The sequence below is a fragment of the Gossypium raimondii genome, chromosome 2 (genome assembly GCF_025698545.1).
Source record: "Gossypium raimondii isolate GPD5lz chromosome 2, ASM2569854v1, whole genome shotgun sequence".
Taxonomy (NCBI): domain Eukaryota; kingdom Viridiplantae; phylum Streptophyta; class Magnoliopsida; order Malvales; family Malvaceae; genus Gossypium; species Gossypium raimondii.
In genome coordinates this window covers 33,570,588-33,594,941 of record NC_068566.1, presented here as the reverse complement: position 1 = coordinate 33,594,941, position 24,354 = coordinate 33,570,588, and the positions used below count along the sequence as shown (strand labels likewise).

The 24,354-nt window shown below is 33.8% G+C and overlaps 1 protein-coding gene across 2 annotated transcripts; it reads right to left on the bottom strand.

Moving 5' to 3' along the window:
• Positions 1 to 563: 563 nt before the first annotated feature.
• On the bottom strand, positions 564 to 10,193 carry LOC105788457 (histone deacetylase 5). 2 transcript variants are annotated; one of them, XM_012615366.2, is made up of 14 exons: positions 9,831 to 10,193; positions 9,186 to 9,384; positions 8,953 to 9,099; positions 8,720 to 8,832; positions 8,252 to 8,463; positions 8,076 to 8,140; positions 7,704 to 7,874; positions 7,454 to 7,534; positions 6,495 to 6,642; positions 2,703 to 2,818; positions 1,526 to 1,719; positions 1,229 to 1,358; positions 1,081 to 1,145; positions 564 to 966 (listed from the first exon to the last, which is right to left on the bottom strand). In XM_012615366.2, the coding sequence occupies exons 1-14, from the start codon at positions 10,025 to 10,027 to the stop codon at positions 801 to 803; spliced, it is 2,004 nt and encodes a 667-aa protein (XP_012470820.1). In that variant the 5' UTR covers positions 10,028 to 10,193; the 3' UTR covers positions 564 to 800. The 2 variants fall into 2 exon arrangements, with proteins under 2 accessions (XP_012470820.1, XP_012470821.1); XM_012615367.2 differs by having other exon boundaries at positions 6,510 to 6,642.
• Positions 10,194 to 24,354: the final 14,161 nt, after the last annotated feature.

Genomic DNA, 24,354 nt, shown 5'->3' with positions numbered 1-24,354 from the left:
TAAGGTTCCTTTGAACTTTCTTTTTCCGCCAAAAAAACAATACCTTAACAAGTATAGGATAAAAATATACCATTATACTCTTTCTAATAATCTACAAGTAAATAAATAAAATAAAAAGTATTTATTTGATTTATAAAAGAACAAGATGGTTAAAAGAATACAACTTGAGTCCAACGCTGGTGTAAGCCACGACGAACTAAAGCCCATGTTGTAAAACACATGAGGTTATTATGCTTGACTCGAAAACTCGATTTTGTTACATTTTAAATTTTAACTCAATTCCAGACAATCAAATTTGATTACCAAGTAAAAATCAACTCAATATTCATGCTTGACTTTTTTATGTTTTTAAGCTAGAATTGAGATATTTCTAACATCAATTAAAAATACAAAAAAAAAAAAATCGATTAATTAGGACATTCGAATTCAGCTAGTGCAATAGCTGGACTCCTTGTGCTTGACTCAACAATGACCTTCAAATTTAAGTTTTTTTTTTTAGTCAATTTCAAGTAGTTTTGAATATATATATATAAAAAAAAACATATATATTCATATCCAACATATGCTCTAATCCAACCCTCACTTGAATTCGGATAACATACAATCAGAATATTTGTTAGTTATACAGCTGCTTAAATACCAATTAAATACACAATGGATCAATATCACACATAATAGCAGGAGATTACCCTATCATCTATTGTCAATTGTTGGGACAAGAATGGCTTAACTCTGTACCATTAATGGCTACTTCAGAAATTTGCATCTAAAATATGGCAACAAAGAGTTGCAATAAGCAATCATAAGGGTTTGGTGGATGCCACCTGAATGTAAGTTGTCGCCTCCTCTTCCGAAAGTTGTTTGCCTTCAACAAGGCCTCTTACTAAGGTGTCAGCATAATCTTTGCTAGGAGCACATAAAGGAATCTCTCCCGACTTAAAGCTTTCCATCGCAGAGAGGGGACACCTGAACATCATCGAATAAACAAAAAAGCAAAAGCATTATACAAATTATGCAGAGGTTTTTAGATGAGTTCAGGGAATGGTAATCGAGTTGCCAAGAAAGTGTGTTTAAGCGTACGTCATAGTCAGTATAGGTATATCATCCTCCATTCCAAGGTAGACAACATTATGGTACCAACCTCTCTGCAAGAAAAACATAATTGCTTGTAAGACGGCATAACCCTTAAAACATTGACAGCAGAAAATGCAAATGTTACATGGATTACCTTGACAGCCTCCACAGGAATTGAACCTTCATTGAGTATCGAGTCTAAAGCATTTAGATCAAATAAAGGAGAATTCATGTCATGATCAGGAACATTTTCCTGCAGCAGAACATCATTGAACTGCTCTAACCTGTTTAAGATGCCAATGAAATGACAATTTCGAGAGAGTTAAAACTCAAGCAGGCTAATCAAACACATCCAAGAGTTGTCTCTAAAGAATTGCAACAGAGATTGAATTTATCACCAATCTAAGAGGAAAAAATTTAAAATAGAAAAGTACAATATAGAAGAACTTACGTGATCTTATAGAGGCACATGTATGCTTTATCTTCACTGTTGCTTCGAGGATCAAGGAAAGCAACCCCTCCGGGACCCCAAGTTTGTGTAAAATCACGACCAAAGAAAAGACGATGAGGAAAAGTTTTCCAGCGAGTCTCCTTTGGAGGGTTTCTATCCACAGAACCAGAACACAGCTTTTTCATGCCTATGACCTAGAATCATATTTACGAATTTCATGATTAACGTTAAGTAGATTAAAGTGGGATAAGCAAAGAAAAAAGAAAAAGCATGGGGGAGAAGTGGTCTGAAAATGAGGAGAAATGGTGCTCCAGTGCTAAAACCATGGTGCTCAAGAAAACAAAAGACCTATGTTGCTTTGACTCTTCATTTTTCTTGAAGCATCCATGTTCATGCATAATATGGGTATAGGGTTATGATCCTTCAAAGGGTATCCAATGCATTTAAAAAATAAAAAGAATATGCTAGTATAAGATACACTTGAGTCAGAATCATAAAAAAGGACATCAGATCAAAAACAATATAGAGTAAAAGCTAATACAACAGACATTCCAATAGACAAAGCTAATGCATTTCTTATGCTCTTTTTTGGGAAGCATCTAGATCCTGGTTAATAACCCCAATATGTTTCCCAAGTAAAGGAGTTAATGAAAAGTGACTAAAATGTAGACTTTTTCCTCTTATGCAAGCCTTATGAAACTACATCAGGAAAACACTACATAATCTCTAAAGCTATTGGACGAAGGCATACTTCAATAGTAGTTTTTTTAAGAAAAAGTTCAATTTCCATCCTCCTCCAACTTCCACCTGTCAATTGCTAACCCGAGTTTAGTAGAAAAATACCTCAATATGGAAAATATTAGAAAGCATAAAAAATTAAATAAAACATGACATTTTACACGGCATAACACAAAAACACGCGCATGCACCCGCACACAAAAAATAGGACACAAATAGATAACTGCCTAAAAATTTATACAATATGGAGTATTAACATGTCTAATTATAAATATAGACATGTTAAGCATGATTATAACAAACACGACACAAAAGCATGAATCGTTAGGTCTAATGACACATGGTTATGATATTAGTTAATGTCTTAAGGTTACCAGATCTAGAAACATCTTTGATTTCATATGAAAGGATTCATCCATCTTTGTAACATAATGCATACCTGTCCACCTTCGATATAGCAGAGGAACCTTGACTTCCACATATTTGATCCGAAACCGGCATACCAAATGTCAGTCTTGGATAGCTTTGATCTCCACAGGGCACTGTTTACTTCATCTGCATTCAACATGGAGTTTATTCTTTCAAATAAAATCAAGACTTGATTGTTTCGCAAAAATTGGCTTTCAGAAAGTTATTTAAATAAATGGCATTTTCATGAAAAGATTTTTGAATATTTACATGGCTCGATAAAAATTTTTTTTACTACCTAGTAATTTTCTGAATAGTTTGCACATTTAGTCAAATAGTAATCTTGACATACATATTAAGATATTTAAAATTATTTAAAAATGTAATTTTATCTACTATTAATAATTGAAAATATTAATAATAAAATGAAGTTTTGGTCCAAATAATAAAAAGATTACCAAACAACAACGCAAGCAATCTAAACATTGCCAAATGAGGCCTAGATGGCCATAATATGTCTCCTGACCTACTATCCTGCATTAGAAATCAATTAGATGCACTATTGTCGAGCACATATTTAACCTAAAACTATTGTCAAGCATAGATTCAACCTCGAACTATTGTCTAACAAAGACCCACACTCAATGGACACGCGCTATTATACCAACATAGGAACAAACTAAGGCCCAAGGAAAGAGTAAGCCCACGAGGGTCCAAGCAACAGAGAGTGCCAGTAGTTTGGCGGACAGAGTTTGGCGGACTTGTTGTATGAAAGGGCACATAAGTTCGCTGAAGCCGAATTAAGAAGGTAGCCCGTGGTACTTTTCTAAGGGATGATAGACAGTTTAGAAGTCGTCAGAGTGCACGTAACCAGCAAAGTCATTCTTCCCAGAACCTGCGAGTCCAAGGTGGGGGACAATAAATGAGTTCATTCACAAAATGAGTTGCCTAGGACATTCCAGAGGCCCCAAGGCAAGCACACGAGAAGGTACGTTCCCCATGGAAAATTTGAAGTTTACACTCCTTTAAATGTTTTGCGTACCTATATTCTTAACTAGGTGAGAAGCTTAGGAATTTTGCCAAGTCCACCACCTATGCGGCCTAGTCAATTGAGGTCTAATTTAAGGGATAGATGTAGTTTTCTTAATGATAGAGAACACAAGATAGAAGATTGTTTTTCTTTGAAAGATGTCATCAATGACGCTGTCAGAAATGGCTAACTAAAAGATTTTGTAACACAAGAAGCTTCACCATCAAGGCAGGGTTTGTGAGGTGTTGATAAGGGCAAGCAGAAGGCCAGGGGTACGATACATATTAAAATTGGTACAGATGAAAAAGAGAGATCCAACACAAAAAGGAATACGCACCTCAAGAGTGTGATGTTTGTTAATTCGCTTAAGATGCCACGTCAGCAAGAGAAATGGCGGGTAGAGTTTAGTGAGAAAGACGAGGATTTAGTTTGCGACGAGGAAGGGAACGATCAACTATTGCCATGTTTGAGGTTAAGAGAATTCTAGTTGACAGTGATGGTGTTGTTGAGGTACTGACTTGGGAAGCGTACCATAAGTGTATTACTTTACCTGTTACCCTCAGGGATACTAAGCATACTATTACAAAATATGTTCAATTTTTCATGGTAGACCATCCCATGACCTACAACGCCATTTTTGGACGCCCTATCATGCGGATGGCTAAGACGATGATCGACACTTTTTGCATAAAAATCAAGTTCCCTACTAGAACAAGGGTGGGATTCATGAAGTTTGATTAACATTTGGCCAGACAATGTCATATTTTTTTGGTCAAACAGACTCATGAGCAGGAGGAGCGAGGCCAAAATTCGCAGCAAGTGGTGACAGCCAAATCAGATTTTAGACTTGGACAATCTGGATGTGATGAGTGAAGAAAGGGCTCACAAACTCGAGGCGGAAAGGTAATGAAAACTTTGCAGTTATTTGATGATGACATAGAGCAATTTGTGAAGATTTCGTCAACGCTGGTAGAAGAAAAGGGAGCTCACGGTATCGGCTCGCGGGAGTTGAAGGGAGCTCACTATATCGACCCGCAGGAGTTGAAGGGAGCTCACAGTATCAGCTCGCATACACCCAAAGAGTTCACTTAGAAGGGACCGCGAACTCTAGCATGCAACTTGGAACGATACACATGTCCAACATGCCCGAGGTCTACTTAGAGTGTCAATCCTATGAATAGTGAGGTTAAGTCATGAACAGTGGAGTTAGATCAAGAACAGTGATAATATGTATAAATACCCGAATGTTTCTTTTAATGGGACACACAACAAATTACTTAACAAGATTACAGGAATATTAAGTAAGAAAAGTGTACAGAGTTTTATGGAATGATTATAAGTTAGTCTAATAGTATAAAGAATTGATACGAGTGTGTAGTGTTGGCGCATAAGAGTAAGTCCAAAATTGTGATAGTATCTGCCAAAGTAATTGAATAAAACAATCATATGGTAAAAATGATCCTCAACTTCGTAAGTAATCATTAAGGTGTTTTTATTTGACTTTCACTAAGTTCTTATGAACTTATTCATGTTGTTACTGTTTTAGATTTTGACATTGGTTTACGTCTAGAGGGACGATGCCAAGACTACACCAAAAAAATAGTGTATTGGAATATTATGCATACAGAGTTGTGTAGTAGTGTAATGTAGGAATCTAATTTAATGAAGTTGTATACATTAGATGATTGCTTTAGGGAAGATTAGTTGTAAAGTTTTATAATATTTGTATTTCTATAGTAGATTGATTGCTGAGACGGTTCATATTTGAGTTTAATGTATTTATTTGTAGTAAAATGATTATAGTTGAGATTTGTGTGGCGTAATCCGAAGATCCAGATCGGGTGGAGGATGTTATAAATTGGTATCAGAGCCCGTTTCAGCCTGTTCTTGAATAATTAATATGGTAAGAAACCCTGTATGCATAATACATCGAGTTTGGCTTAATCTCTCAAGTATGTAAAATTTAGTATTGTGAGAAAGACAATAAAATGATTCTGAAATAAGTAAGACAATTAGAGACAAAAGGAGTAGATTTATTGATAAAGTTGAAATATATCATCGAATTAACGAAAAGTAAAAAACAAGATTTAACAAAGAAAATTTCAATCCTCTCCCTCATTAGGTTGATTAGTAGGTTTAGTTGGGACCTTTTCAGTTGGAGGATCTTCAAGATTTTGTTTCTGTTTGAAAATGGTATTGAGTGAGATGGACATTGGTACTGACTCCAAAAGATCACACCAAGGAAAGTTTCTTCCTATTTCAACGAAAGGAGCATCTTATGGTAGAGAACTAGGAGGAGCAGTTGATTGAAATAAAGGTATTGCCTTAGTAGGATTCTCTAATAGTGGGGGATCAAAAACTTGTATTGAAGAGCCCAACGAGAAAGTAGTTGGCCTTGACCTCAATAGATCCTGCCAAGGGAAGAGTTAATCTAATTCACTAGTGGAAGGATCGTGAGGAAGAAAACTAGAAGAAGCGACTGGCTGGCTTGGGCGTATTGTCTCTGTTGGAACCTCAGCCGAAGGAGGATCAATGGAGTGGACTTGAGAGTTTGCAGAATGGGTGGACTCCATTGTCAAGGTTGGTGCAAGAGGAAGGGTAAGAGCAGGAGGGGGAGATAGACCTAACCTCAACAAATATCCAAAAAGAAAGTGCTACTTTTAGTTGATCAATAAGTCATTTTTCTTTTAACAAGTTAATTGTCAGTCAAACAAACAACTAAAAATGTAAAACTCTTTTATTGAAACCTGTTTTTGCAATAGATAAATAAAGCCTAAAAACAAAAGAACTTACTCTTCACTTCATTACCATGATAATCTTCAATCTTCAAATTCAAAATGGGTTCTACAACATCCGCAATAGCTTGAACTAGGTCTTTTGAAATGATTTTCGAAGCATCATCATCCTCATCATCAGATTCAGAGCTTGATAGTAAAATATGCTGGATTGCAAACAACTATATTAGAAAGATGTATAGGGGCAACAAATAACATTGCGTTAAAATTAATAACAAGAACCCTAACATAGGTATCTCACAAAGACACCAATTCTCCCAATGGCTTCATCCTTAATGACAAGGACCAAAAACATTCATCTTGCACATTTTTTCATATTTTCCATTTAAATACACTCTTCTTTCCATAAAGAGGTTTTAGATGCATTCAAAATTCACATGATTTAGCATCACAAACCATCCATGGACTAATCATAAATAAACTTTTCCTTTTCTTTAGTGGTTATAGGAGAATAAAGTAATTGTTGCATCTATCTATACTACTTATAATGTCCTTGAATGAGTTGGTGTCACGAGTTAAACAAACACCAACTCAATTGGGAAATGACAAATAAACCAAAAATTTTAAAAGCATCAAATTTTATTATAAGGACATTTATGTCATTCAATAATTCAATAATTGTGTTTAAATTAAATAGCTTACAGTACAACCTCAAAAGAAGTCTCAAAATGAATGAGTGGTTAAGGCTTAAGTTGGGAGATTTAACATCCTTTGGGTGTGGGTTTGATCATTGGTGTTGATTTTATATATTTTTTGGTATAATTTGTTTCCTTTACTGACAACGTGAATGTCACATAATCTAGTTTCTATTTATGTTTATGCTAATGAATTTTAAAATCTCCAGAATATGATAAATTTAATAAAAACAACGCATATTAATCTACCAATAACCACTACCCAAATTTGACATGATGAAAGCATGACAGTAATTTTGCAATCAAGATGAAAAAAGCTTACAGGAGGAGCTTTTTGATCAGTCAATTTTGTGGGCAGTTTATCTGCTAATGTTGGCCAGTATGCACTCAACATCTGACGAACCTGGCAAAGAGTTCAAGCATGCTTCAGCCAAAGAAAAGACTAAAACAAGCACAAATTGCTAACAACTGATTAGGAGCCAAAGTAAAACGGAGGAAAAGAGAGCAGAGTTAATTCTGCTAACAGCAGGAGTGGCTAAAAAGCTCAGCAACAGCTTTTAACAGATTATTACCGCTTGTATTACTCGCCATGTAGACTCAAATGGATATGCCTCAGACAATTCGGAAATAGGTTTGTCTTCTAACAAAACTTCCATGCAAGCTAAGGCTGAATTTGCAAGAGAATCAAGATTGTATCCTCCTTCTAGTGCCAAGACAATCCTACCTTGAGCAAAATCCATCAACTGGAAAAAGAAACGTTGCATTAAATGGAAAAGATATAGAAAACAATCTTTTCAGATATAAATAAAAGAAGCAACAATGTAGATCTCACTTCAAAAAATTATGAACGGGAAAGGGTACTTAAAAGTTATAGATCAACTACATTGGGCACAGGGAAATCAAAAGGGAGAAGTTAAGGAAATGATAAAAAAAGAATCACTAACCTTCTTCAACAAAACTGAATATCCATGAGGTGTTAACCGACATCCCCCTAGAGGATCACCAACAGCTGTTACAAACAACATATAAGTAAGATTTATAATGATGGAGAGACTTAAAAGCAGCCGAAACTCCAACAATTGTCAATGTCAATGCATAAGTTGGTTTATAACCATCAAACCTGCATCAAACCCTGCAGACACTAGAATTATGTCAGGATTAAATTCCTTAGCAACAGGAACTAAAACATGGTCCCAAACTGCTAGATAGTCAGCATCCCCGCAGCGGCCATTCTCCCAAGGGACATTTATATTATATCCTGCACCTGGCCCTTCTCCAACCATGGTGTAAAACCCATCAAAATTAGCAGGGTAAAACCTACCAAACTCATGTCTGCAAGAGAAAACAAAGTAAAGCGTTCACATAAGTTAGGTGCCAACAACAATATGCGAATAAATATCATAAAAAAAAACATATTCAATTTGAAAACCTGCACTTACAGAAAAAAGAAAAAGTTGAACAAACATGGCAAAAAAGATTTAAAATATGAAAAACAACCAATAGCATATACAATTGCCACAAGCAAATTAAGGGTAAGAACATATACAAAGTGATACACAAAAATCATTGGCTCATACTAGTTCTGTACCTGTGAACAGAAAAGAAAAGAACACGAGGATCACTCCAAAAAGTTTTTTGAGTACCATTACCATGATGAACATCCCAATCAACTATCAAAATCTTGTTTATACCAAGTTCAGGCTGAAAGAAAACATGAATGAATTAAAAATTCAATGTTGTAACTTTCCATGAAGACTTAGCAAGCTTCATTGAAAAATAGGAAAAATGACTGACTTGTAAAATCTAGCTCTCTTTTCTTACCCTTTGATCAAGTAGAAAACTTGCTGCTATGGCTATATTGTTGAATAAACAAAACCCCATTGCTTCATCATATTCAGCATGATGTCCAGGTGGCCTAACAATAGCAAAAGCAGAATTCAATTCCCCTTTTGCCACTTTCTCAGCAACCTATATGACAAAAAAATTTTCTGTTTTCAGTTTTTTAATTTTAAAATGCGAATCTAATGTTTATAGAGAATACTTTTATAATGTACCTCAATGACAGAGCCGGCTGCAAGGTATGCAGACTCTGATGATCCTTCATTCAAATATATAGAATTTAACTTGGAAGCAATCCGATTTCGCTTTGAATACTCTTTGGAGCTTATATTTCGAATCAGATTAACATGGTTTTTGGAGTGAACAGCGCAAATATATTCATCCTTGGCTTCTTTTGCATTTAAAATCACACATCTAAAAGATAAAGACAACAAGAATGAAATTAAAAAAAAAAATAAGAAAGAAATGAAATTAGGGTGAGTTTGGATGGGCGATTGGGTGCGATGCAGTGCGTTTAGCTTACTCTTTTTTTTTTTTTGTCTCACGCTATAATATCATTACAGTCTTTAATCTCACCGTCACCACTATTTTTATACTATCAGTAGTTAAATACACCGCCAATCTAAACTCAAACTAATATAATGTGAGGATCAATTTAACAGTTAGGTATTAGGGTTTAGGATAACAATAGGTTTCCAATTCAAATAAATTGAAGATTTGAAATGAAATTTGCAATAGAGATCATTTTCATTTACTTATTACTCTAAAAATTGACTTTAAAAAGGAATTCTCAGCAGAAATAAACCGGGAGAAAATGGAAGGAAATATCGGATTAGTGGGTGAAATTTTTAAAATATTACCTTTGCGGAATGCCGGCGAGTTCAAGCTTGTTCCATATAACAGTGATTCGATCAGGTTTCTCGGGATGATCATCGCCATAAGGAGTTCGATGCTTACACATCCTCTGATCGTAAATTAAGCCTACCCGCCGTTCATTTTTGGCATCGTTCATGTGGTTGTAGTTACTCCTGCCCCCACCTGATCCCTCCTCCATCATGTCTCCCTCTCTTTCTCTGTGTTGCTTAGCCTCGGAGTCTCAGCAAGTGAAGAAGTGAGAGAGGAAGCAGCAGTCAAAGTAAGCGAAATTTGTGTTCGAAAATTAAAATTTTGAAATTTGTTCCCCCATTTTGTCCCTTTATTTTGGAAAGCTTTAAAAGGGAATGTAATTTCTTTTTACGACCATAAGTGACACGACTTACTAGTTTGATTTGACCGACGATCTATATTCCATTTACTTTCTAGTATACAACGACGCAGGTTGGTTTTTTTTATACAAATAACCCTAAAATTTTTTATTAATTATGAAAATGACCTATGCTTTTTATTATATACTATCTGAAATCTACAATAAAAATTGATGAAGTAAAAAAGTTTGGCGTCACTAATATACTATGTCAGTAAACTCAATAAAAAAATTATTTTTATGGTAGAGTCATGTAGAATGACGTCACCTGTATAAGTATCAAAGAAATACTACTCTTTTTGAAAAATTGGAGAGTCAAAAAATAAATATGGTGGTGGAGCCAAAAAAATTTGGCGTTGCCACTTTTGTATGTGTCCGTATAAATTTTTTTTAGTTTTTTTAAATTTTAAAATTATAAAAAAATTATTTTTTTATCAGGTGGAACCATTCTAAATGGCGCCACCACTTTATGTCAAATCTTTTTTAATAAATGTGTTTTTTTATTTTAAAAAATAATATTTATTTGGTGGAATCATATAGAATAGCGTCACCAGTATATTCTATATGTTTTGTTTAAATGTGTTATTTTTAAAAAAAAAATTTAAATAATATTTTATTTGGTGGAGCCATATAACATGGCACCACCAGTGTACTGTATGATTTTTTTTAATGTGTTGCTTTTTAATTTAAAATTTTTAAAAATAATATTTTATTTTTATGGCTTCACCACCTTAATTATTTTACATATATAAATATTGTTTAGGCTTTTTTGTAACAGTTGAACTGGAAGAGAAGAAAAGAGAGAAATTGTTGTGTTTAGTAGGAGAGCTCAAAAATTCTAGTGAAGATGAATAACTCGGTGTTTTTTGTGTACGTTCTTTTTTATGGTGAAATTATAGAAGGTAATGCTGGTTGTGTATTTCAAGGTTGGCAGAGAGTAGGGTTGCGATTCCATAAAACTATGAAACTAGAATAAATGAATAGGAAGATCTGTGTGAAAATAGCTAACCGTTGTGGAAGGTTGATGTCCAGATTATTTTACAAGTTTCTAATATTTACAAATCCGTTGAAATTTTGTGAAATGCAACTATTATATAATGATGACTTGGGCACTATGATGGAAATATCGTGGTCAACTGGGAGTAGAACCCCCAACCAGTTGAGTTATTTATTGAGTTAGCCGACTTAGAGCCAATTGAGAATGTTAGTCCAATAAGTCAACATCGCAAGTTTGACTTTGATCTTAATATCGAATGAACAGATCAATTAGACTACGGAGGGACATCGCAGATGCCCGAAAATCCATATTATGGTGGGAGTTCGTATAACAACCTATTCCAAGTCCTAGTTTACAAATACATCTGAAGGTGATAGGTACCGAGGCAGACGTCAAATAAGGGACCAATAATGGCGAATATTCTAATCAGGACGTTGATGATTTTAGTGACCCTGATATTGATGAGGTTCCAGACAATATTGACGATAAAGATCTAGAGGAGGTTGAAGATGCTCATGTCCCTTTTTTTAGTAACCCAAGTCTTGGCATTGTTTTACGGAATGACCCTGGGGGCGACATGTTGAGCATAGATCCAGATGCAACGCATGCATCCGAGTTTCTTAAGTATGCTGATATAGTCCTTGCTCACAGATCGGTGTCAAATTCGCAGTTGGAAGAGTTGTTTGTTGGGCAACGGTTCGAGAACAATGCGAACTTTATGTTTGCCATCAAATAGTGCAGGATGAAGGTGTCAATTGATTACAATGTCACCAAGTCTACACCGATATTATATGTTGGGGAATGTTGAAGAGCTGACGATGGGTGTGGCTAGCGAGTTCGAGTTGTATTTATATAGATGACTTAACAGTAACAAATATGAAAATTAGAAGAGCGTCATACATACACTGCCACACGTATGACTCAAAACCACTAGAAATTAGATGTTAAAAGTATCTGCAACTGCATCATGCCATTAAAGAAAGATAGCCCAACCATTCCTATGTCGACATTGATTACAGACATGCAAACCCGATTCCAGTACAGAGTGTCGTACAGAAAAGTATGGTGAGCAAAACAAATAGTCATGCAACAATTGTACGACAACTAAGATGAGTCATATAATGAACTTCAGGGGTGGATTTCAGCGATGGTGGAGTATGTGCCAGGAATTGTCATAGACTTGCAAACGTTGTCTTACAGAGGCTTGAATGGATAACTTGAACTGGGGAGAAGAGTTTTTCATCGATTGTTCTAAACTTTTGATCTATGTGTTAGGGCATTCTCCCATTGCAAGCCGCTTGTGCAGGTTGATGAAACGTGGCTTTATGAAAAATACACACAGATACTTCTGATTGTGGTCGTACAATACAGTAACTGAAATGTACTACCAATCGCCTTTGCCATCGTGGGAATTTTTCATTAGGAACTTACGAAGGAATGTTGTCAGGCAAGACAACATTTACATTGTCTCCGCCAAATTCAAAGGCCTTAGTTCTACGATTCAACAATCCGAGGTTCAGTAAAGGTCCATCTACTACATTCGTCATATCGCTATCAACTTGTACAATGAGTACAAAAACAAATACTAGCGCAAACAAATCGTGAACATGGATAAAATATCGTATTTAAATTTGCATCTATAAATATTTTGAGTCCATTTACTAAAAGAGATGGTAACGTATTTTATTGGGATACATATATAAGGTACGAGCTGAAAACACACTGATTCAAACATAAACTGGTTAGGTTAGAAACTGATATGGCGGTGTCCAATGCTTCTATCAGCCAGTGGTTGGGCAACATGGAGTCATGACAATGGGCTCTATATTTTAATAATGGGTACCGATATGCTCATAAGATAATCAACCTCGTTAAAGCCGTTAATTCCGTCTTGAGACATACGCATCACTTGCCAATTTCATCAGCTTTCTCAGCCACATTTTACAAGCTGACAAACTTAATACCAAAAATGGGGTTGAGACAAGCAAAACAGATGGAGGCAGGATACGTGCACATCGAATGTGTCAAGAATGGCATGGAAGAGAACGCTCAAAGGGCGAGGTCGATGGATGTAGAACTACCTAAAACTTGAAAAATTTATGAGTGATAGAGTACATCAGCAGTCAGTCAAAGATTCGCCACAGTCTTACAGAGTTGATCTTCGAAACAAGCGTTGTAAGTGAGGGAGGTTCCAAACACTACAATACTCGTATGCGCATATGGTTACAGTATGTGCAATCTTCAATTTGAATGTCGAACAATATATCAACGATGTGTACACACTTGAACGTACATTGCGTATTTGGGGTAACGAGTTTCCCGTATTGAGGAATATATCGACATGGGAAGTGCAACCGCTTACGTTCAAGATATTGCCAAATAGGTCAATATGTAGGAAAGTCAAATGTTGACCAACAACGACGAGGATTCAGAATTATATGGATATTAGAGAAGAGTTCAATCCAAAATGTTGCATCATATGTAGAACATTCAGCCACAGTCGGAACAAGTGTCCCCATGGAAACGTTTATACTGGCCAATATTTACGGTCTGGAGGAAATTAAATGTTGTACCCGATATTTTCATTTTATGGTCTTATGGAAATGAAGTTTGTATTGTTTAGTGTTAAATTTTTATTTAAAATTAATTTATACAGCTTTTAATACTTTCAAAAATATTATAAGATATACAAAAAATAATAATACATAAGTTGTGAAATTATAAACCAATACAACAAATATGATATAACACTTGTAATTTATATGTATCAAAATTGGAATAAAATGAGAGTGGTATCGTCATTCGGGGTATAGCAGTCTACGAGCCTCCATTGATGGGGTGGACGTTGGGGTGTACTGTATACATTAAGAGGATCAGGTGCTAGACCGAACATAGCTTGAGACGGGGTGGAGTATATGGTGTCACCAAACATATCAAATATTATCAGTGGTTGCAGTTGCATGTAAGTTGAATTGGAATAGTCTATCTCCGGATGATATACATTGCTCTAGGACCCATCACCAAAAGTACCAACCCATTGGTCCGATGAAGTGCATGTGTTCAAAGGTTTGTCCTCCGGGTTGGGCTCCACCATATATTGGTCCTTTAGGTCGGGCTCCACCATAGGTTGACTTCCACGTCTATAGTCGTGATCCGGTACTATCATAAGTTATCCACCATATAAATAAATGCGTCATCGGGTCATGTACCACTGCATGTATTTAGTCGAAGGACTGAAGTCAAACATACAGTTTTGAATCTCAGGTCGTCTATCCTACCGAACATTCTATAGTGTTATATAACGTTAATGTCTCATATTCTAATCCGCTTTGTCTTTTCCCCTCATGGTCTTACTGTGGACATTAGCAAATTGTTGTGGATCAACTGGTACAAATTGCTGCATAACCCGATCGGCATTGTACCACTCAATGGTTGAGAAGTTGAGCACCGACATGTTAATGCACCACACATGGGCTTTGGCGTGAACCTACTGTGGAATAAGGATCGTAACGTTCAGTGCGAAATACGGCATCCACAGGAACTGTACAATATAACAAAATGGGTCAAATCACATACTGCAAGTGGATAAGTTAAATCAATGTTACTTAAGTTAAATCAATGTATATCACTTTCTCTTTGGCAGATGCCTCCATGATCTAGCAGTCAATGGTTAATGTATTACTCGCACCAATTTCCAGAGACGTAACCCATCTGAAACCGAAACAAACACGTTAACACTTAAACTTGGGAAAATATTATCCACACTTATGAGTCGTTAAATGTTAAGTATAATTTTGTCTTTACCTATTTACAAGTGACCACGTATATGGTTGGTGCCTAACAACAGCTAGAAATGGCATTGTCGAAACCATTTTTATTTTTGAAAAAAAACAAAAATTAGTTGTCGACTTTAAAAAAACAAAAATTGGGAGTCGCCACCGATCTTTTATTGAGGTGTGATTGGATCACCTAAAAAATAGCTTTGGTCTATGAGTTTTAGAAAAATAGATCCGGGAGTCGGTTACGTACGAGGAAGGATTAGCACCCTCGTAACGCCCAAAATTGGTACCTAGTTAATTAATTAGTGTCTTAATGTCGAAAATTTAAAAATATGGTCCTTAATAAAAATTTAAAAAACGTTAATTATTAAGACTCTTATCATTTCGGAGAAAGAAAATGTCACACCCAATGCGTTAGGGCACGACATTCTAATTCCTCAAAAATGAATTAGTCCAAAATACTCGTGTAATAAAATTTAACAGAATATTCATTTGTTTAAGATTTATAAAGAAATCGAGGCCCAATATGTTAGGGCAAAATTTTTCAAAATCCTAAACTTGGAATATTTCCTTTGTTATTATTTTTTTAAAAAATCTTTGTCTCGAGAAATCAATACGTTACATCCAATACGTTATGATACAAAATATTAAATTCTCGACAACAAGCTTTTCATTTTATTTTTTTGATTAATGAGCAATTCTCGATTGTTAGATTTAACGAAGAAAATTGGAACCCAATACGTCAAGGCTCAATTTCCTTGAAAATCCTAAATACGAGTATTATCTCAATTTTGAAAATTTTAAAATCGAGTAAAAAAATGATGTAATGCTACATTAAGTGTAAAATACAATAATAAATACAACAATGGCATAGAAATAAATGAAATTAATGTACATAAAAAACAACGACATGTAAAGTATCAAATGAACAAAATATAAATGAAAACATAAATCAATAAGCAAATGAAGGAAATAAACAAAAATATAAAGAGAAAAAGGTACAAAATATATACATGAAATTATAAAGACATACACATGGGTTTACATATAAAATTTTGGACTATAGAATTTATAACAAAATATATATAATGCATTTACGAAAATAAAGAAAAATATATAAATATACATATATATATATTATAACATATGTGTTGAAAATATAAGTTTGTATTTAAAAATAAAAAACATAGACATATGTATATATATATATATATATATATATATATATATATATATATATATATATTCATTAGAAAAATATATAAATACATACATGTACATATATACAAAAGTAAAAAAATTTGAAACTAAATATAAAAGTATATATGTGTATATAAAAGTTAGGAAGTAAAATAAAATAATAAAACATATGTATAAAATATATATAAACATACGTATACTATATATAAAACAATATATATTACATAAAAACGATGCATGCATGAATATAAAAATAAAAATAATAATAAATAATAATAATAATGATACAAGATTAATGATGCCACATAATAGTATTAATAATATTAAAATAATTAATTTAAGAATAAAAAACTAAAATAACAAATAGAGGATTAAATAGCATCAATAATCAAAGACCAATGAATTTAAAACAAAGAGTATAAAATAAAAAATATAAGGCCAAATAAAATGTAAACAAATTTGAAAATAATGAATTTGAAAATAAATAATAAGGGAAAAAGAGATTTGAAATCAACAATATACAAATCAATAAATAAATTATACACAAATCAACAAAATAAGAACGCAAGAGAGAGAGAGAAATTTGAAGAAATACTCTTAAGAGTTATTATTACTCCCAACTTCAGTCCCTTACAATGAAGGGAGAGGCCTCTATTTATAGTTGAGCCTCCCCAAATCCAACGGTACAGATCAATTATATCAACGGCTAAGATTAAAGGGTATCTACAAATTAAATCTTTAAGATTACAAAATCATATCTTCTAAGATTACATATATCATATCTAAGATTGCATATATCACATCTAAGATTGCATATCATGTCTAAGATTACATATCCTTGAAGATTATATTTCCATATGTGAGCCCGGGCTAAAATTGGGTATTATAGGCATCATGTACAGAGCTTAGGACTGTAGCAGCCTCACACAACCAATCATGTTACTTACCCTATGTTTTGTTGCTCGACAAAAGTCACAGTACAATATGGCCAACACTGTTGATCTCCAACTATAAGTACCAGCACGATGGAAATCCTTCAATAGAGGCAAATACTTTAAGTGGACCCTATTAGACGTGTTGTCCGACATAAGTAACCCCTAGTCAGCTACATAATATAAGCTTGAGCAGCACACATCACCTCCTGCTCAGTGGCAGTGCTCGATAACTCCTTGAAATTTGCTCTCAACCTTACCAATGTCAAGCACGTGAAATTCTGTTCACCATCACCAAGGGACCTTTCAACTCGTAACCCAAGTTGTATAGCAATGTCCTCTAATGTGATATTGCACTCCCTGCACTGCATAATGAAGGTGTGGGTCTGTGACCACTACTGCTCAACCAAGTCCCTCAGGTCGAACCTCCAGAACAATGCGACGTCCCCAAATCTCACCAACTGCAAGTATGGCATGATCCGCTCGTCAAGATCATACTTGGGAAAATGGAACTAGGACCTAAAAACACGATACCTATCCTGTATGGTAAAATTTTTATAAAAATATGATAAATCAAGTATCTATATAATTTAAACATAAAATTGTCAATATTTTCAAGTAATTCTCCAATCTATTTGCTTCTCTGTACCTACTATATACTATATATTTATTTGTTTAACTCATTAAAGAAACTGAATTTTGCTAATAAAAAATTAAATAATTCAAATAAGATCCAAAAAAGAGAGTATATATTTTATTTAGTTTTATTTTTGATAAACTTTACAAATTTAATTTTTGACTTAGTATAAAATTTTAAAAATAAGGTAACCTGTATTTGGCCCTATATTCTTCAAATATTTTTTTAATTTAAAATAAATATTTAAAAATACGATAAATTATGTTTTCGGGCCTTTGGCTTTTCTTTTTCTGTTTGATCACAAGTTTTTAAATATTTTAAAAATACAATAAGTTTAAATCAATTTAAAATATACCACACTTTATAAATAAAAAATGATGCAGGATAAAAATTTATTTTATAGTGAGTATGAGTATGCTCATTTTTTTTCTATGTTCCTCCATTCGTCGGAGATCTTATCCCGTACCTATATTAGATAGCATATGGGTTGGACATGGATAAGGATGATACCAGGTAAAATAATATTTATATTTTTATCATTTCAGCATAGGATTTTAAATTTAGTAAATACACAAATTTAAATCCCAAAATATTTACAGTTCAAAATTCTAAGCTTCGTCCTATTGTTTAGTGATAAGTGCAGAAACTTCAAAATCAATGCATCATAATATTAGATGAAATGCGCATGTATATACTGTGGTAAGGCTTGCAAACAAAAGAATAACTCAACTAATATATATATATACCGATTTACAGGTAAATACATATGTAAATAGTAATAACATACAACTAAAAGAAGATAAAAAGGAGAAAAGAATGGCTAAATCAATTTCATGCAACCAAAGCAGTTAGGAAAAAGCGATTTAACATCAATGCTAAGTTAGAAAAATCTAGAAACCAAAACAAAATCTTTTTCATTTAATTTATAATTAATTTTACTGTTTCGTTGATCCTCGATGAAGTGTGATCTTTTTTTACTCGAGAAGATATTTTGATATCTGCATAATTTAAAAAATTCATAAATTAAATATAATTATTTATTACATTACAATAAATATTTTAATATAACACATGCACATCAAAATATATTTGCACACCTTGTATTTATTAACTTCAAAATAAATACAATTTTTTTCTTCTCTTTTTCATTCAAAATTTTAAGGGGGACAAAAACAGCCCCACATTTCTTTTTAAAATGTTGATCCGGTCTCTTCTCTTCTCCCATTCTAATTTTTTTAAAGTCATTAATTAAATTGACCATGACCAGTCAAATCGTTGACGTCGCTGATGCTGCTGATGTGGTGTGACCAGTCAATATATTTATTTTTTTTTCCTTTGATTTTTTTATTTCTTTTAAAAATGCCATAGTTTTTTTTACAAATTAGCCCTTTCTCATTTTTTCAGTCAATTCAATCCCCCACTTTTTTTCTCATTTTTCCCAAACTTTCTTTATTTTTGGTCCTCTATTTCTTGATTTCTATTAAAATGTCCCTTTAATTTTCTTGATTTCACATTACATAAATGATTTACATGAAAATTACTTGCATTGCTAACATTACAAATAGCTATCAATTTAAATAATTCAAAATTATATTTTACAATATATAATTTTACATTTCAAACATTCTAAAATAGTTTCACTTTAACTTACAATATATAATTTTGCAACATGAGCAACTTCCTCAATACTAAAAAAAAATTAAACGATTTTGTTTAAAACCGACAACATTTTGTCTTACAAGCAAAGCATAATTAAACAATTTTGTTCAAGACCGACAATATTGTGTCTTACAAATTGAAAAATAAATTTTTTAACCGCAACAAAAGCAACTTTCTCAATGCTATTATATTGCAGCTCGGATGCTGCTGATATTGATTATCTCACCAGTGCGTTTCGATTTGGGATTCCTTAAAACCTTCAAACATCATGTTGGCCCAGAGAATTCCAAATAATCCACCCGTTGGCTGCATAACCAATTTGAACTCGTTAACAGAAAGACTTACATAATCAATTTGAACTCGTTACCGAATAAATTACTAGCAACCAAAAATAACCATTAAACATAAAAACATAAAAAAAGCACTCCTCATCTCTCTCCCCTTCATCCTTAAACATGATATGATTAAAAAAAATTCTCCAACTTAGAGTGATCTGCGGGTTAGGGATATATATAGCTATTTGATCACGCCGTAGAGAATGACTATGTCAAATAAAATATTACTTTTAAAAAATTTTAAATTAAAAAAAACACATTAAAAAAAATACACATTATACTGGCTGCACCATTTTATACGACTCTACCAAATGAAATATTATTTTTTTAAAATAAAAAACACATTAAAAAAAAGATTTGACTTAAATTGGTGGTGCCATTTAGAATGGCTCCACCTAATATAAAACATTTTTTATAATTTTAAATTTAAAAAAATTACACTGACACATATAAAAGTGGTGGCGTCAAGCTCTTTGGCTCCACCACCATATTTATTTTTTGACTCCCAATTTTTCAGAAATAACAGTATTTTCCTAGTATTTATATAGTTGGTGCCATTTTACATGGCTCCAACAAAAAAATCATTTTTTTATTAGGTTTGCTAATATGACATGTTGGTGGCATCAAACTCTTTGGCTCCACCAATTTTTACTGTAGATTTCAGGTTATTTACGTGTATAATCAGAAAAATGAGTCATTTTCATAATTAATAAAAAATTTAAGGTGTTTTGTATAAAAAAGCTGACGCACGTTTATCGCTCGCCTCTCTCTTGGTTTTTGTGTTTACTTGGTAATTATTCTCTTATTAAGATTTAAATTTTTTTGGTCTTAATTTTAGTAATTGTTCTCATATTAGAGTTAAATTTCTTTTATCCAAGTTAGACCTTAAATTTGACAATTATTTTTATATTGAAATTTGAAATTTTTTTTTGTTCAACTCTGTATGTATATTGTCCACCTTGGATTTGACTATTAACTCGAGCGAGTCTCCAACTTGCTTTGAGTGTTCCACCTATTCCTTCAATATATAGTTGCTTGAATTCTCTCATGTCAACTTGACCCTCTTAGAGAAAAACCTTTTCTAACAATAAGTGATTCTAAGAGTGTTTCACGGACGAATTCTTGCCACAAACTTCAAATGGAGTGGCTGAAAGGATATAGTCGCGATCTGGGTGTATGTTCTGTTATCCATGCAGAACTATGGGGGATCTGGGATGGCCTACGGTTGGCATGGGACATGGGTTTTCGGCGAGCGTTACGGAATGTGATAACAAGTTGGTGGTGCAGCTGCTAAGTTCAACTGAGGAGAAAGATGTTTAGTTGGTGAAGCAAATCATGGATTTGTTGAAGAAAGCGTGGGATGTTAAAATAACGACTGTCAAACCAAGTTGCAGACCACATGGCGAAGATGGGAAAAGTAGCATATTTTTAGCTGCATATTTTCGACCAAGCTCCAATTACTGCTTAGCCTTGGCTGCAAAATGACTTGCTGACTGAGCTTTATTATTACAGAAAAAATAATGTTTTTATCTTCTTCTTTTTTAACTTTTTTGACTTTCTTGCTTTTTCTCATTTATAAGTTTCTTTTTTTATTTTATCCATTTATAAGTTGTACATCAGCTTTCATTACTTTTCTACATTTGTATTTTTTTTAATTGCGTTACATATTTTATCAATTTACATCACATTAAAGTTAGATTTTAAACTCTAATGTTTTATGTCTTAGGATTAGAGTTTTATAATTTTATAAAAAATATTAAATTAATTTTACTTAAATCTCAAAAAAATGATAAACGAGGTTGATTAATAGGTGAAAATAGAAAATTTGAAAAAAAAAAAAAGTGAACTTAGACGGGCTTAACAAGTAAAAGGAGAAAAAAATAAAACAAAAAATTTGATTAGAGAGTTTGTTATTCCTAGACTTGTCCATTGTCGGGTCACCCGACCCGAAGACTTACTTGAAAAATGAGAGGGTTTAGATAAAATATAGGCCTAAAAAATGAGTTTGGACAAAAAAAATAAGGCATGTTTTCTAAAAGATTCAGGCTTCGTGTAAGTTCGAATTTGAAAAAAAAAAATGTTGTTGCTTTTTAGTGTTTTTCACTATTTTGCTATTATACTGATACTATTTTATTGTTATTATTTGGATATTGTATAACTTTTATTTTATTATTAATTTTGCTACTGTTTTAGAGGTATTTATTTTGTAAGTTGCACTTACCTTAGTGTTATTTAAGTATATTTATTTAAAAAATATTTATTTTTTTCCATTTGTTGGGAAATATTTATTTTTAACCTTTTTAGCATATTTGATGTATTATATTTTTTAAATTTATTTTTATATAAAAATTTTAATATGGGCAGGTCGAGCTTGGGTATTAGCATTTTTATCCGGATCAGGCTTGTACAAAATTTGAGACTCATTTTTCGGGTCAGACCAAGCCCGAGCCTAAAGTTTTTACTTGACCCGACCCATCCCGACCCATGAACAACTCTAATTATTCCCTTTTTGGATGACGAACAATTAAGAAAGATTTTCTACCAAATATCTATATTTTCCATTTTTAATGTGTATCATTTTTTTTACATAATTTTAATGCAAACATGTATGAACTAACTATAGTTTAGAAGAATATCTATGTCCATACAAGTGTTATGGGCCGCAATTCAAAGCTTCTGACCATCGCACCAAATGCATCCGATAGAGGTCTATTGTGTAGATGGGGATCATTTGGCCCACAAGAACTGCCCCAATTCGGTAAGTTGTTGGAGAAGCCTGTCAGATTGAACTTGGTTGGCCCGATAATGAAGATTTGGCAACTTAGGCTATTTTGGTAACTAATCTTAAAAGATTGATAGAATCATATCTTGTAAAGATTAGATTAGATTTGATATGGCATATATTGTAAATCCCTAAAATCAATGGGTATAGTTGATCTCGTCCGTCGATGTAAATGTATCTTGAAAGTCGGTTTTGGGGGAGCTCAACTATAAATAGAGAGTCACCCCCTCATTTGTACTCACTCCATTCATTGTTTCATTATCTTTTGTGAATAAGAAAATATAGAGAGTATTCACTCAAACACATTGTGTACGTTCTTTTTGTTACTTCTTTTGGCATCTATACAAATTGGTGCCTTAGAGGAGTTCTTAAGGAATCCTCACTTGAGTAAAGGCTCACTTAGGTGAGTTTGGACGAACAGATCACGAGACGAAAGATCTAGCCCCCATGATAAGCGGTATCAGAGCTATTGGTTCGAAGGCACCGTTGGGATGTCGAAAGAAGAGTTTGAACAAAAGTGGGCCAGAAAATCAGTTCCTTTGAGGGAGATGCTGTCGGCAATAGAGGAACGTGTGGGTAAACTCGAGAGTTCCATGGATGACGTAAATGAGTCACTCGATGGGGTCGATGATCGCATAGACAACTGGAAGGAGCAGTCCAGAGACTATGTAAAGATGTCTCTAGATTCCACCATGGATAAGGTAAATGAGTTATTTAATTCACACAAGGATAAACTGATGGAGAGGAACAATGCTCTCGAGGTCACAGTAATAGCTTTGGAGGAGGAAACAATGGCTACAACAATGGCTCTAAACACAACAATAGAGGAGTTCGAGAAAGAGCTGGCCTTATGTCGAGCAGCCATGAGGGAATGAGTGTCGAGTGCAGAACTCAGTTACGAGGCAAAAGTCCCAAAAAAAGGGAAAAGCTAAGGCGTCGAGATGAGATCGAGGCGAATCAAGTTAGTGCAATTTGGAAATCGCAACGAGGGTGTTGCGAGAATGGGTGAGGGAGAATGTCACGGGTCGCAGTTCAAAGCCCGTGACCATCACACCAAATGCATCCGATAGAGGTCTATTGTGTATATGGGGATCATTTGGCCCGCAAGAACTACCACAATTTGGTCAGTTGTTGGAGAAACCTGTCAGATTAAAGCTTGGTTGGCCCGATAATTAATATTTGGTAACTAATCTTGGTAACTAATCTTAAAAGATTGATAGAATCATATCTTGTAAAGATTAGATTAGATTTGATATGACATATATTGTAAATCCCTAAAATCAAGGGATATAGTTAATCTCGTCTGTCGATGTAAATGTATCTTGAAAGTCGATTTTGGGGGAGCTCAACTATAAATAGAGAGCCTCCCCCTCATTTGTACTTACTCCATTCATTTTTTCATTATTCTTTGTGAATAAAAGAATATAGAGAGAATTTACTCAAACACCTTGTGTGCGCTTTTTCTGTTGTTATTTTGTTGCTTCTTTTGGCATAAATCGCCTCCGCTATACAAATTGGTGCCTTGGAGGGATTCTTAAGGAATCCTCACTTCAGTAAAGGCTGACTTAGGTGATTTTGGATGAGATCGCCTAAGGCCGCATGGATCGCGAAACGAAAGATTTAGCCTCGTGACATAAGAACCCTGTGTGTTGGCATGATGGTTAGGGTATTCACCACCTCAGGTGTAGCTTGGGTTCAAGTCATGCTAGTCGTGCTATTATTAGGACTGTACCTTCCTCTTGTAATTCACCAAAAAAAACCTTTGGCTTTAATTCTATGTGAGTGAGGAAAACCAAACTTTTTGACCACATCATTAGTTT